We start from the raw sequence: 12,689 nt of genomic DNA, 5'->3' as shown, positions 1-12,689 counted from the left end.
TAGGGAGGAGGAGAGTAATGCGAAGGGTGGCGTGTGGAAGATGAAAGTTCCCAAGGACAGCACGGTAGGTCTCAGCTGATAATTTCCCAGACCTGCCTGGCATGGGCTTGAGAGTGTTGTGTTCTTCAGTGAGCAATCCTAGGTGGAGACGTTCGTTTCTGACATTGCTGATGATCGCTTAATCCTATCACCTTGAACATGTATCATTGAAAAAGCCAGGTGTTGTGGCTCGCACCTTTCTCCCCAGCACTCGGGGGGTGAGGAGAGGGGCAGAGGCAGGTAAATCCCTGAGTTCAAGTTCAGCCTGGTCTTCAAAGTAAGTTCCAGAATAGCCAGGGCAACACAGAGAAGCCTTAGAGAGACACATAGAGAGAGAGAGAGAGAGAGAGAGAGAGAGAGAGAGAGAAAAGGAAGATTGAAAATGTATAATTGTGAATCTACAGACATCCCATGTCATGTAGCCATCAAGGTTTAGAGCAGAGCCATTGGGAGCTTCATGATGGCAATTTCCTCACCAGGCATGCCTAACACATACAAACTGATCTTCCACAGGAGAGCAGAATACTTCCCACCAAGGACTCTGTCCTCCTGACCAAAGACCAATGGGACCATGAAATGGAAAATGGGGACACTTAAGGGTTCCCCATTCATTGTGGTTCATGGAGATGGGCAAGTCTCAGCAATCTAGATTTTTCAGGAGTAAATCATTAGCCTGAAAAATGAACATCCACTAAGCCCTGGGAAATGACAAAACTCATTTGAGAATAGACAAAATGGTCTAGGCATGGAAGTAATGTCCTTTTGATAACAGAAGGTATAAACAGAGGCCAGAGACTCATGAGTTCAAGTTTTAATGTGCCATTCAGTGAGACCCTGTGTAAAATAACAAAAATAGGGGCTGGGGAGATGGCTCGTCTGGTAAAGTGCTTGCCATGGAAGCATAAGGACTTGAGTTCCAATCCCCAGGAGCCACGTGGAAAAGCTTCCTGTGGCTGTGAGTACCTGTTACCCAGTGCTGGGGAGGCAGAGACGGGAGCGCCTCTGGGACTTGCCAGCAGGTGGTCTGGGAAAAGAGTGAGCTTCAGTTCAGAGCCTCACTCTCAAAAAATAAGATGGAAAAGTGACTGAGGAGGACATCAGAGAATCTCTGGCTCCCACGTGCCCCCGCACACATACGCAAACACACACCTACTCAAACACAAATGCACACCCCAGTCAATACATAAGTAATACAAACCCTTAGAAATAAAATGGGCTTTTTTCTGACTCCTTTCACTCGATTATGCTCAAAGAATTGAAATACTTCTGGGAAGCCACACACGTGGGCAGGAGTCATCTCCCTATGAGCACACACTTCAGATTCACTGGTCAGGGCTGAAGATCTGGTTGTTAAGTTGCCAGCTTGGAAAACAGCAGAGCTGAATGGGAGCCAGGCAAGGTGTGTGACCCTCTCTGCTCTGCTGAGAGAGAGCAAGCAGAAAACAGGAAGTGCAAGATACAGTGCTCCCCCACCCCATGTGTGTTACTTTACTTGTTTGCTGGTTTCTTTTGGGGGTGATGGGGAACAGCCCTGAAGCCTTGTATATTTATGAGCCTTTTTTACTCTCCCTAGACTTGGAACTTACTAAGGCAGGCACCGTGGTACTCACACCCAGAGAAAACTGCTCAAGGCCGTTTGTTCTGGCCCGCCTCGCCAGCTCACAAGGCCAAACGCAGGCACCAATGATACACTTTTTGTCTGGACAGGTGCATGGGCTTCCATGTCTTAGCCTCCTATTAGAATTCTGGGAGGCCAGAGCTCTGCCTGTATTCACAACAGAAGCCCGAAGCCCCCCACCCCACCCCACCCCGCCATGCTATCCTCTCCCACCCCAGCTTCATCACCAAGGGAGCTCAAGATCAAAGCTGGACCGATGGGAGAAGGAAAGGTCTAGGAAAGAAGACTTGAGCCTTTCTAGGAGTACAGGTTCACCTTCAGCTCCCCATTTAAATGCTGTCACACCACCTCGGTTAAAACCTTAAGCAGCTGCTGCAAGCTCGTTAGAATGTAATAATAAGCATTGTTACAGTTAATGTGTACTGAGCGCCTGGCATATGGATGCATGCCACTATTTATGGCTCAGCCTTAAATCTTGAGCCCTCTCGTTGCAGTCACTCTGTGAAGCAGTTCCTAGCAAACATTATGCTTGCAGCATCCCTCTGAGGTCAGTTGTGTGGTTACTCGCTCCCAGATGGAAGCTGAGGCAGCTCATGGCCTGCTCAGGTCACAGAGAGTAAAGTGAGCAATTCCTTAGGATCAGACTGAGCTCTGAGAGGCCTCAAAGCGGAGGAACGTGGCAAGGGGGAGCCTGGACCTTTCCTGGGGGAGAAACCAGGAGAGCCATCGAGCCTCCAGTGTCCTTCCAGTGGATCCCCGTCACTTGACAGCATTAGTACCTGTTCATAGAAGGAGCGCTGATGTTTCCCGTCGGCAGGAGGCAGACTAGAATGGATGCACTTCCAGGGAAATTGTGCATGAACCATAGTACATAAATTTATCATTCAGTGCAAATAACCTGTCAGCAGTGAATGGAGTTTTACAAGTCTCTGGCATTCAGTAAATAACAATGTTTCTTAACATTCTTGACTGGAGTAACATCTTAAGTGGTGGCATTTTAAGTACCATATCAACTGCAAGAGAAAAACAAAGAGAAGGATTTTACTAATGGCACTCAAATGTAATGGGTTTGTACACTTTGAGAGTTAAAAGACATCAGGAGATGAAGTGAGTTGACGGCTTGCCCCCTCCCCCCAGTTCTTCTGGCATTCGTGGGAGCTTCGCTAGCAGTGAAGCCCCTGGATCACATGTGTCTGTGCGCAGTCATTTGCAGTGCTCCTATCCATGTATGATTGCACATATTCACTTTGATGAGTTGGAGGTTCCAACGGGGGTGGGGAGCTGGTGTCTCTTTAGCACCTGGTGATAACTGCCTAAACATTTCCTTGTTTTTCTTTTTATTCTCTCCTACGTTTAGTCCACAGTTTGGAAAGAATTGTTGTTAGCGACCATTGGGGAGCAGTTCACAGACTGTGCTGCAGCAGGTAGGGAGGCCACAGCCCTTTGCCCACACCCTGGTATGCTGGGTTCATATTTGTTATTCACAGACCTTTGATTTTATGTCTGGTCCTTCTGCTTGCCTGCAGGGTATTGATTTTGTAGCTGTGATGTAATTTAGACTTGTTTCTGTGCCTTGGGGTTTGGTGTGAGATTCGTGTATATAAGCACATGTGCATATTTATATGTGTGTACAGTCAGCCCTTCCTTTCTTCAGATCCTGCATCCATGGATTCACAGATCAAAAACCAGTAGAAGGCATGAACAGTACCTGTAATAAACACATGCACACACTCATTATTCAAGAAGCAATGCAATGCAAACAACTTGCACAGCATTCGCTTTAAATATTATAAGTAGAAAAGAGATGACTCAAAAATAAGTTTGGCTTGGTAATACAGCTCGGTGAGAGAGTGCTCACCTGGTGTGCAAAAACAAACTGCTCCAAAATAAATACCTAAATAAGTATTATGTGCAAATGGCATTTTATATAATGGTCTTAAATAGTCATGGTATGGAAGGGATGTCGGATTTATCTTGCATAAATACCAAGGGGTGGCTATATATTACAACTATAAAAACATACATAAATCTGTGTGTGTGTGTGTGTGTAGGTATGTTCGTATGTATGCCTACATTATTTCCTCTCATAACAGTTGCAGCCATTCATCTAATATAAATAGGCAGAAGGAGAAGGTAAATCTCTATCAGTGAGCTAGCATGATTGGTGGTAGGTCTTCTGTAGCTGCCTCATCTTTAGGAGGGGGACAGTGCCTGCCATGCCTCGTGGGATCGGGTGAGTAGGCACGGTTTCTTCATCCTTCCCAGCTTATCCTCTTCCTCCTGTTCTCCTGACTCTTGATGACTACAATGTCTCACTGTTCTTGCTGAGGTTGAAACAAGAGACTTGCATCTGCAGAAGGCTTTGACATGCTGAGTCGCCTTCAGAGAGCCCCTCTGAGATCTGTGTGTGTTGGAGCTGGAACCGTGGACTCTGTGTCCAGCCATGAGCTCCGCGGCGCCCACACCTCTCTTCCCTTCTGTGATCCCTTTTTGTTTATATCGTGTTTATCACAGAACCATTCAGAGAGGGCTCATTGCTTGTGTCAGGGTCTCTTTTCTTCTGGGGCTCTCCAAAGCATCTGAGGACACACTTAAAGTTCTGTGGGGCGGTGGTGGTGTTGGTGTTGTGTTTTGTTTTGTTCTATGCTGCTTTTGGTTCAGAGTTTTACCTGCTTTCATTTGCTGCTTTGATATTGTTTTTTGTGGACTATCAGCTGGCACCCAGACTTAGGCTGTCTCTGAGAGCCCTTGTCACCCTGACAGACCCATGACCTCTGACCTTCACCTGCCTGGGGCGGGGTGGGGGGTGTGCTCACCTGTTCTGACTTTCTGTAACACCGTTCTCACTGCTTTTGCTCACTGCAAACGAAGTGTGTGTTCATATGAAATGGGCTTACAAGTGCAGATCTCTTCTGTTCTACTGGAGAAAAGCTAACAACTTTATATCGCCCAGCCCGAAGTGCACTCTTGTGTGTGGCTCTAAACACAGAAGTCCTGGAATAGTCATAAGGAGTAGTAAAGCCCCAGTATCGAGCAGAGAGAAGGCCAATGCTTCTGTGGCTGACAAGAAAGTTGACTATTAACCTTCAGCGCTTCTATTAACCAGGTCTGTCATTTGAGGCAACCAGCTACTCTTTCTCAGCCTCACTTACAGAGCCTCTTCAAACTCCTGGCCCCGCTGTCTTCTGCTGCCAGGGCTCTGCCACAGCCTAGGTGTGGCTGGCTGCTTCTCCATGGGAACATTATGCATTTCATCACATACCTGCCTTCTCATAAGATCTTCTACCACACTGTGCAAAAGGGCTCAGCCTGTCCTGCTTGCTGGAAGCCAAGCCAGAGTGAAATAGTGACCGTTGGCACTGTTTGGCGTCTGCTGCCGACCTCACCCAATACCAGTAGTGTATGAAAGGATCATCCGATAGGACTGGGGAACACTCACGACTCCCCGCAAACTGGACCAGTGGCCTGCCCTTCTCGAGAGTGGAACACTTGATCACCTCTTTCTTTAATATAATAATTGTCTTTTTACATGAAATTTATCATCTCCTCTCCCCATGGTGAGATGAGCGATGCCACAAGTAGATGCAGTCTTGCTTTCGTTTTAACTTGGGTTTGGATGAGGCGCATGCATAGAAATGTCCCTGCATTATTGCTGTGAAGCCTGGCAACAAGTCACAAAGTCATCCTGTCCTTTTCACAAGTCTAATGCCCTTTGTCCTCCAACCTTCCCTCCTCTTTCTCTTCCTTGTCAGACGCCATCCAAGTTGGTCGAATCCAACTTTGAACACCATAGTCTAATTCTGTCTGGTTTTGAACACTTCTATACATGTTCACAGGGTGTCAGAATATGCACCATAGCCTTGATCAAATTAATGCATAAAGGAAACAGGCAGAGAGGAAGGCAGGAAAGGGGGAAATGGAAAAGAAAGGGGAATTATTTCACAGAAAATGGTTTCTCTCCGCAGACTGGGTATGCCAGTACTTGTCTCCTAATGTCCAGGAGACAAGCAGAAGAACCAATGGCATGAACATCTCAACCTATGATCGATGGCAAATTAGCATGTATCCACTAACATAAAATCCCTAACTGGCAATGCTAATGCTTCTCCCTCGGATGCTGCTGATGGGCACAGAGTACGCAGATGCGGAGAGCAGTCTCTGTTTCCTGACTGTGTCATCAGCATGCAAAACTTGGAGTCAGAAGCTCAATTTCTGTCAGTTTGCTGCCAATTAGTGTGGACAGGGCAGCTGTACAGGAGTGTGAGGGTACAGAGGGTTCATCCTCCAGCCGCCACGCTCAAGGGCACCCATGCTGCCTAAAGCCTCTATTAGTCAGTATAGGTTGATCCCTAATGACCATTGGCTGGGTGCTAACAGTAGAGCGTCACTCAGAAGATGCTCAGTGCACCTGTCATGCTAACAGGTAGCTGCCAGCTCTTTAGCCCCTGGTCCAACACACTCATAAGGGGGTGGCTAGAAGGAAGCACCAGAGAGCAGAGTAGCTAGGGAAAGAGCTGACAATGCCCACAGAGCAGAGGAGCCACTGGACAGTCTGGCTCCAGAGAGATGTGGAGCAGATCGTGCCAACAGTCCCGAAGCATCCAGCAGCTTAGCAGGACGTCACAGAACGTCTCACTGCTCTTAACAGAGAGGGCCAGACTTCAAGCACAAAGTTCATCTGAGTTTACTTGGCTCTCAGAGGGCAGGGAATTATGCAACCTATTTTAGAAAAAAGTCTCATCCAAACAGAGTCAGAAAGTGACAGAAAGCTTTGGGTGACATGTTAAAAAGGGTAGAATTTCCTTATCTGGGAGACTCACTTGGCTTGAACACTCTGATTACTGAATCCCTGGCTGAGCTGCGGCTCTTGCGGCTTGTGCCGAACTGACTTCCCTCGGCAGCCCCCACAGAAGCAGTCACTCACCACGGGTCCCCTTCCTGTCTGTAACTCACAGCTAGAGTGGTGGGCGCATAGATGCGATCGGGCCAGCTTGTCAGCATTTACCCATTCCTTGCCTTTTCCCCTCTTCCCTCAGATGACGAGATCATCGGAGTTAGCGTGAGTGTGCGGGACCGAGAGGATGTCGTCCAGGTGTGGAATGTCAACGCCTCACTAGTGGGCGAAGCGACTGTGCTAGAGAAGATCCACCAGCTCCTGCCCCACATATCTTTTAAAGCAGTGTTTTATAAACGTAAGTGCTCCATTTCCAATCGCTGTTTTTGAGATTCTCCTGTCAGACTTGTAGAGCTAGAAGCACATTGCGAGTGAGGCGAAGGCAGGACCACTCGAGATGCTACTCACACAGACCACAATTCAACACAACGCTCTTTGGGTATTTCTTTTTAAAATCAAGTTTAGTTTCAAAAATTAAAATGAGATTTTTTTGTTCTTGCCTAAGTGCAAGCATTCATTATTATTATTCATTATTATTATTATTCATTATTAGTGTATTCATTATTTCAAATAGTTGAACCTGAACTTAAATTTGTCAGAGGGAATTCTATTCTGTCGGGAGTAATAATAAGAGCAAATGAGAAAAGTCATCCAGTGAGCTGGCAGGCAGATGGTCGAGCATCCTTCCCACACAGGAATTTACCATGTCTAACATATGGGGGAGCTCAGGGATGGCTGACAGTTCTCCTGAAATGCTACCCCCTTCCTCATTGTGGTGACTGTGGCAGAGTCACCAAGAGTTCCCATGCAGCAGTGCACACAACTCTTGGTGTGAACAGTGTGTGGACCCATTGTTTCCATTGTGGTGTGTGTCCATCGCCTTTATGTGCTCTTCACAGACACTCATCTTTTTCATAATGAGAACATCCTAGCGTGTTGGAACCAGTGTTTGATATAGTGAGTTACAGGAAGTGATTAACAGCCCCACGCACATCTATGATGGGTTGTCTATGTCCCCAACTGTTCTGGGAGTCGCTAACCCATTTTTTTCTTACTGTTGTATTTCATTGACTCTAAGGTGCTTTTGAGCAGAATATGCCCTATTATTTGATTACTTAATGAAAAAAAATCAGTCAAGTGTCTTCAGTTAAACCAGGATGAAGTGTTGATTGTAGAGTTTTGGAGATTTGCAGGGGACAGAGCAGAGGCATCTTAGAATCTCTGAAATATACGTCATCATTGTCTCATTAGTCTTGGTCCTTGTCGAGAGGCTAAAATTCAAAATTTATGATTACCCTAGTGTTATAGCATCTATGGACACCCAGGCCTCCCTGGGAGGAGTTCAGCGAATCAGGGTCCACACAGGGAGATGAATCCCTCACTCTGTGCACTCAGGGGGTACTGATCCTCTGAATTATGATAGAAAGTTTAAAATGAAAGAGACAGAAAATGCATCCTGGAGCGTTGCTCTTGGCTGTGCAGGGTGGAGGCAGAACAGGTGCATGGGTACCATTCCTGTTCCTTAGGGACATGTCAGCTCTAGCTCACCCCAGGTACCAATGTGTGTTCTGGTTTCAAGTCTGTAAAAATAACCAGCACAAACTGCACAAGGAAACATGAGCTAGCATCAAGTTCAAGCGGGCCTGTACTTGAATGTGCCCAGCACTTGACTGAGAGGAGGAGACAGCAGTTGGGGGGTCGTTGGGTTTTTCCTGTTCTTGTACAGAGTAACCCTAAGCAGTCACCAATGCCCTGCTTTCCCTCTCTCACCTGGGTATCCAGAAGGTTGGTCTCTGATGATCTCCAAGGTTCCTTCTGCTTTTCAGTTCTGCGAATCGACAGGTAGCGAACTGGTCAGCAGCTCAGCGTAAAGTCGGTGGTATCCTCCTAGATAATTAGGGCCTGACTTTAAGGCCAAGGCATAGTCACCTAAGAACGACCAGGGACAGGCAGTTCACTGCTTAGCTGTTGGGGTGGCTGGAAAGAGGCACCGGGGTTAGGAAGACACCAAGCAAGGAGAAATGAAATTGCACCCGGGCAAGCTGAATCAAAGCTGAACAGACACCCTGCAGGTAGTTAGCACTGTCACCTGTGTGAGTCAGAAGGAACTGGCTGCGGGTCTAAGCAAAGAACTGCTTTGTAATGCCACACATTAACATTTAAAAGCTCAGGCTGTGCAAATAAAAAAAAAAATGGAATTCCCTGTATTATTTGCCATGAAGCAGGCTGTCCTTTACTTGGCACTGTTGCCAGCACCTGTTGTATAAGTGATTTGGACAGAAATTGGCTCCCAGGATGAGGGATAGCCCTGGGTGAGCCAGGCTGGAAGTGGCCAGTTCGTACCACCTTTGTCTTGCTAGGGGATCCTGGCTCTCTAGAATCTGTAGAAGCCAGCTGGCTAGATGACGGAAATGAATCCCAGTTTATCCAGCCCTGGCCTCCAGCAGGCATTGGCATTCCTGTGATTTCTTTTCTATCCAGATAGATGATTTGAATGAGAAAAATCATAATTTATACACTCACCCTCCATAGTTCCATTAAGGTCCTTGGAGAGCCGAAGGCCAAAGGCCTTTCGTTATGTGGTGTGAGTGCTATGGAGGGGAAGGGTGGGAGAGCCCAGAACTGAAGGTGAGCCAGCCTCTCGGCTCCCTCCTGTCTCAGTCCTGCCATGTGGGTGCAGCAGAGAGCAGTCTCCACAGTTTCATATAGTTGGGAAAAAGAAAATCTCTTTTTGTGGCACATGAAAATTGTATCGGTGTTAAGTGTGAGTACCCGTCAGCAGCTGGGTAGCATAAGGAAGCCCTCATTTGAGTCCACATTTTCTATAGCTTCTTCAGCAATCAGGAATTGCATGGATTACTACTAAAAAGTCTGCTGGCTCTTGGATCTGGGAACAGCCCTCTAATTGCTGCCCCAGGGATGACAAAGGGCCCCACAGTGCTGCAGTGCACCTGCTGTCAAGCTCTGACCACTGACACTTCTGGGTTTCAGCTGTGGCTGTCCTGACCCCGAACACCTCGAGATAAGACAAAGCTTTGCACCTTCACTGTCTTTGGATTCATAATTTGCAAATCAGCATTGCTGTCATCTATGGCTCCTTATATTGGCCCCGAAACATAGTATCTCTCACTGAATACCAGTCTATGTTTTAGTTAGTGTCTTCCCTAAAACATCTTTTTTAAAGACAAGAATTAGAGTTGGGGAGTAAACTCTTTAAGGGGACCTGAGTTCAATTCCTAGAACCCACACTTAAAAACAGCAAGGGGTAGGGCCAGAGGAGAGGGCTCAGCAGTTAGGGTTGTGTACCGCTCTTACAAAGGACCTGAGTTTAGTTCCCAGCACCCAGGTCAGATAGGTTACAACTGTTTGAAACTCCAGCTGCAGGGGCTATGACACCCAGTTCTGGCCTCTGCAGACACCTGCACTCATGCTCCTACCCCCACACAAGGACATGTAACTTAAAAATTAATCCTTAAAGAAGATAGCTGAGGCTGGAGAGATAGCTCAGCCGCAGCACTTGCTACAGAAGTGTGAGGACCCGAGTTCATATCCCAGCATGGGGAAAACTGGGCATCGCCACACACACTAACCCTGCACTGTGTGGATAGAGGCAGGGGGCTCACCAGTGCTCTCTGGCCCTAATCCTGCCCCATGGTCAGTGAGAAAACCTGTCCAAAGGAATATGTCAGAGAGTGACAAAGCAGGACACCCAGTGTCCTTCCACAACCTCTAGTCATGTGGTACAGGTATGTGCACCAGCATAATCTGGTGCACATATAGTACCTACATGTACATACCACAGCTATGTATATAAAGATACCACACACACACACACCCCAAATATCACATACACACACATATACTACACATACACACACCTAACCACATACACACACACATACACTACACACAGAGATATACACATACACTACACACACATCACATCCACACGTACATTCACACACATATTACACATGTATGTACATGCCACATACATAATATGCAAATACATATACATACAGCATGCACATCATACACACACATGCTTATGCAGACACACATACGTATACAGAAAGCTGAGTTTGCTGGTATCTACTTATAATCCCAGCACTGGGAAGGTAGAGACAGGTGGATCTCTGGGGCTTGCTGGCCAGGCTAGCCTTTAGCAAGTTCCAGGTCAGTGAGAGATCCTGTCTCCAAAACATAAGATGGATAGCATCTAAAGAATAGCAGCCAAAATGATTCTTTGCCCTCCCTGTACTCTCATCTTCCCTCCCTCCAGTCCCACGCTATCCCCTTCACATGCAAGTATACCTGCGCATGCAGAAATGTACCCAAATAAAGAAAATATTTTAAAAGCTAAATAGTCAGTTAGAAACTTGAAGTTGTGAGACGTGCGCACTTATGCTTGGGCAGAGCTTAGGTCTCCCGTCCTAGTTGCCCCGGGAGTTACAAGGTTCGTCCCTCCCTCCCAGTGGTTTATCCAGATGAATTGCTGCCTGGAGCAGCTACCTGAGCTGATCTGGAAGGCCAGCTAGGCCAGCTGTCCGTTCCCTTGGTAGTCTGTATTAAAAACAAGAGGAGGAGGAGCTATGGAGGTGGAGCACTCCTGGAGGTGGAGCATTCAGCCGTGCCTCCCTTTATTGCCTGGAGGAGTGCACAGAAGCACTAGGACTGAGCAGCCCTGCCTATATCATACCTTGCTTCGTAATGACAGGTAGACACCCCTCAGTCAAACTTGACCCTTTGGGTTACAGCCAATATTGGGTGTCTCGGGGCCTCCCATTTCTCATCTCCCAGTTTAAAAAGTTTAAGTCTTTGAAAAGCATACTTTTTTAAAGTCAATTTCCTCATTAGTGATTCCACAAGACAAACCATGAAAATCCCTGAGGTGTAGGCTGAGGGTTGGGAAAAATAATAGATTCATTGGTTTTTATGGAAGGTGATGAGAAGCAGGGGGCGTAATATAATTCCCACCCCCCTCTTGTGTGGTTCTGTTTTGTTTTGTGTCATTTTATTCTTGAAGGTAGGCTTGTGCCTGGCTCTGTCTTCAGCCATAGGTCCCCCTCCTTCCCATGCATTTTTGTGGGACCCCTTCCTTCTCCTCCTGGCGTTTGCCTTGAGCCCGGCTCTCTCCTCTCATAGGTTTGGGTGGATGAGTCATGCCCCAGGCCCAGCAAGAAGAAACAGGCAGCAAGCCCGCAGCTTGTTTATTCCTTGTTTTAATTTTCATTATTACATTTCTCAGGAAATGCACGCCTTAGCTAAGAGTTACTGGAAAAAAAAAGGAAAAAAAAAAGGTATTTGAGTTCTAGCCAACATCTGGGGAAGCTGAATGAGATGCCTAGAGGAGGGTTGGCCCAGCCTTTGCTTAAAGTTTTCTTTCCTTCTTTTCTTTTTTGTTTTTTTCTGTCCTTTAGCCCATGAAGAGCATCATGCTTTTGAAGGTGGACGTGGAAAACAGTAATTGCACTCTGTAAAGAATTCTTTGTCCTTTGCTGATTGGTTTTGGAAACGGTCTTAACAGGAGGGAGAGTGAAGAGAAGACTTGCCGAAGCCCGATGCTGGTCCATTTAGAGTGGGTTTCTGTCCTTGCAAACCGGGCCATTAGGACTCAAAGTGGCAGGTGGGGTTGGGGAAGAAGGTGCGGGTTTCTGCCATCGTATCACTTGCTTGAAAGAGAGAGAGAAGAAAGAAAGAAAGAAAGAAAGAAAGAAAGAAAGAAAGAAAGAAAGAAAGAAAGAAAGAAAGAAAGACTGTCTTAAAGCTTTCCAAATTCTCTGGGTTTTTTTTTTTTTTTCACTCCTTCCCTCCCCATAAGATTCCTTATTCAGGGTAATTATTGTTTTCTGCCCACCCTTTCATTGAGGCATAAGAATTGGGTTTCCCCTTCAGTGACTCTACTGTACCTTGTGAAGGAACATCTGCATAATCGCCACAGGACTGCCTGTGAAGCCACAGGGCACCAAGAGGAGGCCTAGCCTAGCAAAACCCTTTTTCTGATAAATTGTTGTGACACTTCCCTGCATATTGTGAGCTGGGCATTGTTTCTTTTGTGTGTGTGTTCCGTAGAAAGCAAACTCATTGATAGCACACACATCTTAAAACCCCTTTAAACAGCAGTATAAGGAAAAGAAA

At 46.6% G+C, this 12,689-nt stretch overlaps 1 protein-coding gene across 5 annotated transcripts in view; it reads left to right on the top strand.

Annotated features, from left to right (window-relative positions):
• The window catches only part of Eif4e3 (eukaryotic translation initiation factor 4E family member 3), a 142,368-nt gene that overhangs the window by 53,772 nt on the left and 75,907 nt on the right, over positions 1-12,689 (top strand). For 2 of the 5 annotated variants that reach the window (XM_021165101.2, XM_029478359.1), the window contains 4 exons: positions 4-64; positions 3,015-3,081; positions 6,694-6,849; positions 11,972-12,299. In XM_021165101.2, coding sequence (XP_021020760.1) covers positions 4-64; positions 3,015-3,081; positions 6,694-6,849; positions 11,972-12,018 — 331 coding nt within the window. In that variant the 3' untranslated portion in view covers positions 12,019-12,299. Of the gene's footprint in view, positions 1-3; positions 65-3,014; positions 3,082-6,693; positions 6,850-11,971; positions 12,306-12,689 lie in introns of those variants that run through there. The other 3 variants (XR_003836917.1, XM_029478358.1, XM_021165100.2) reach the window with 2 other exon arrangements.

The sequence above is a fragment of the Mus caroli genome, chromosome 6, assembly GCF_900094665.2.
Source record: "Mus caroli chromosome 6, CAROLI_EIJ_v1.1, whole genome shotgun sequence".
Lineage (NCBI taxonomy): Eukaryota > Metazoa > Chordata > Mammalia > Rodentia > Muridae > Mus > Mus caroli.
The sequence above is the reverse complement of the archived record's forward strand: the minus strand, read 5'-3'. Positions and strand labels throughout refer to the sequence as shown.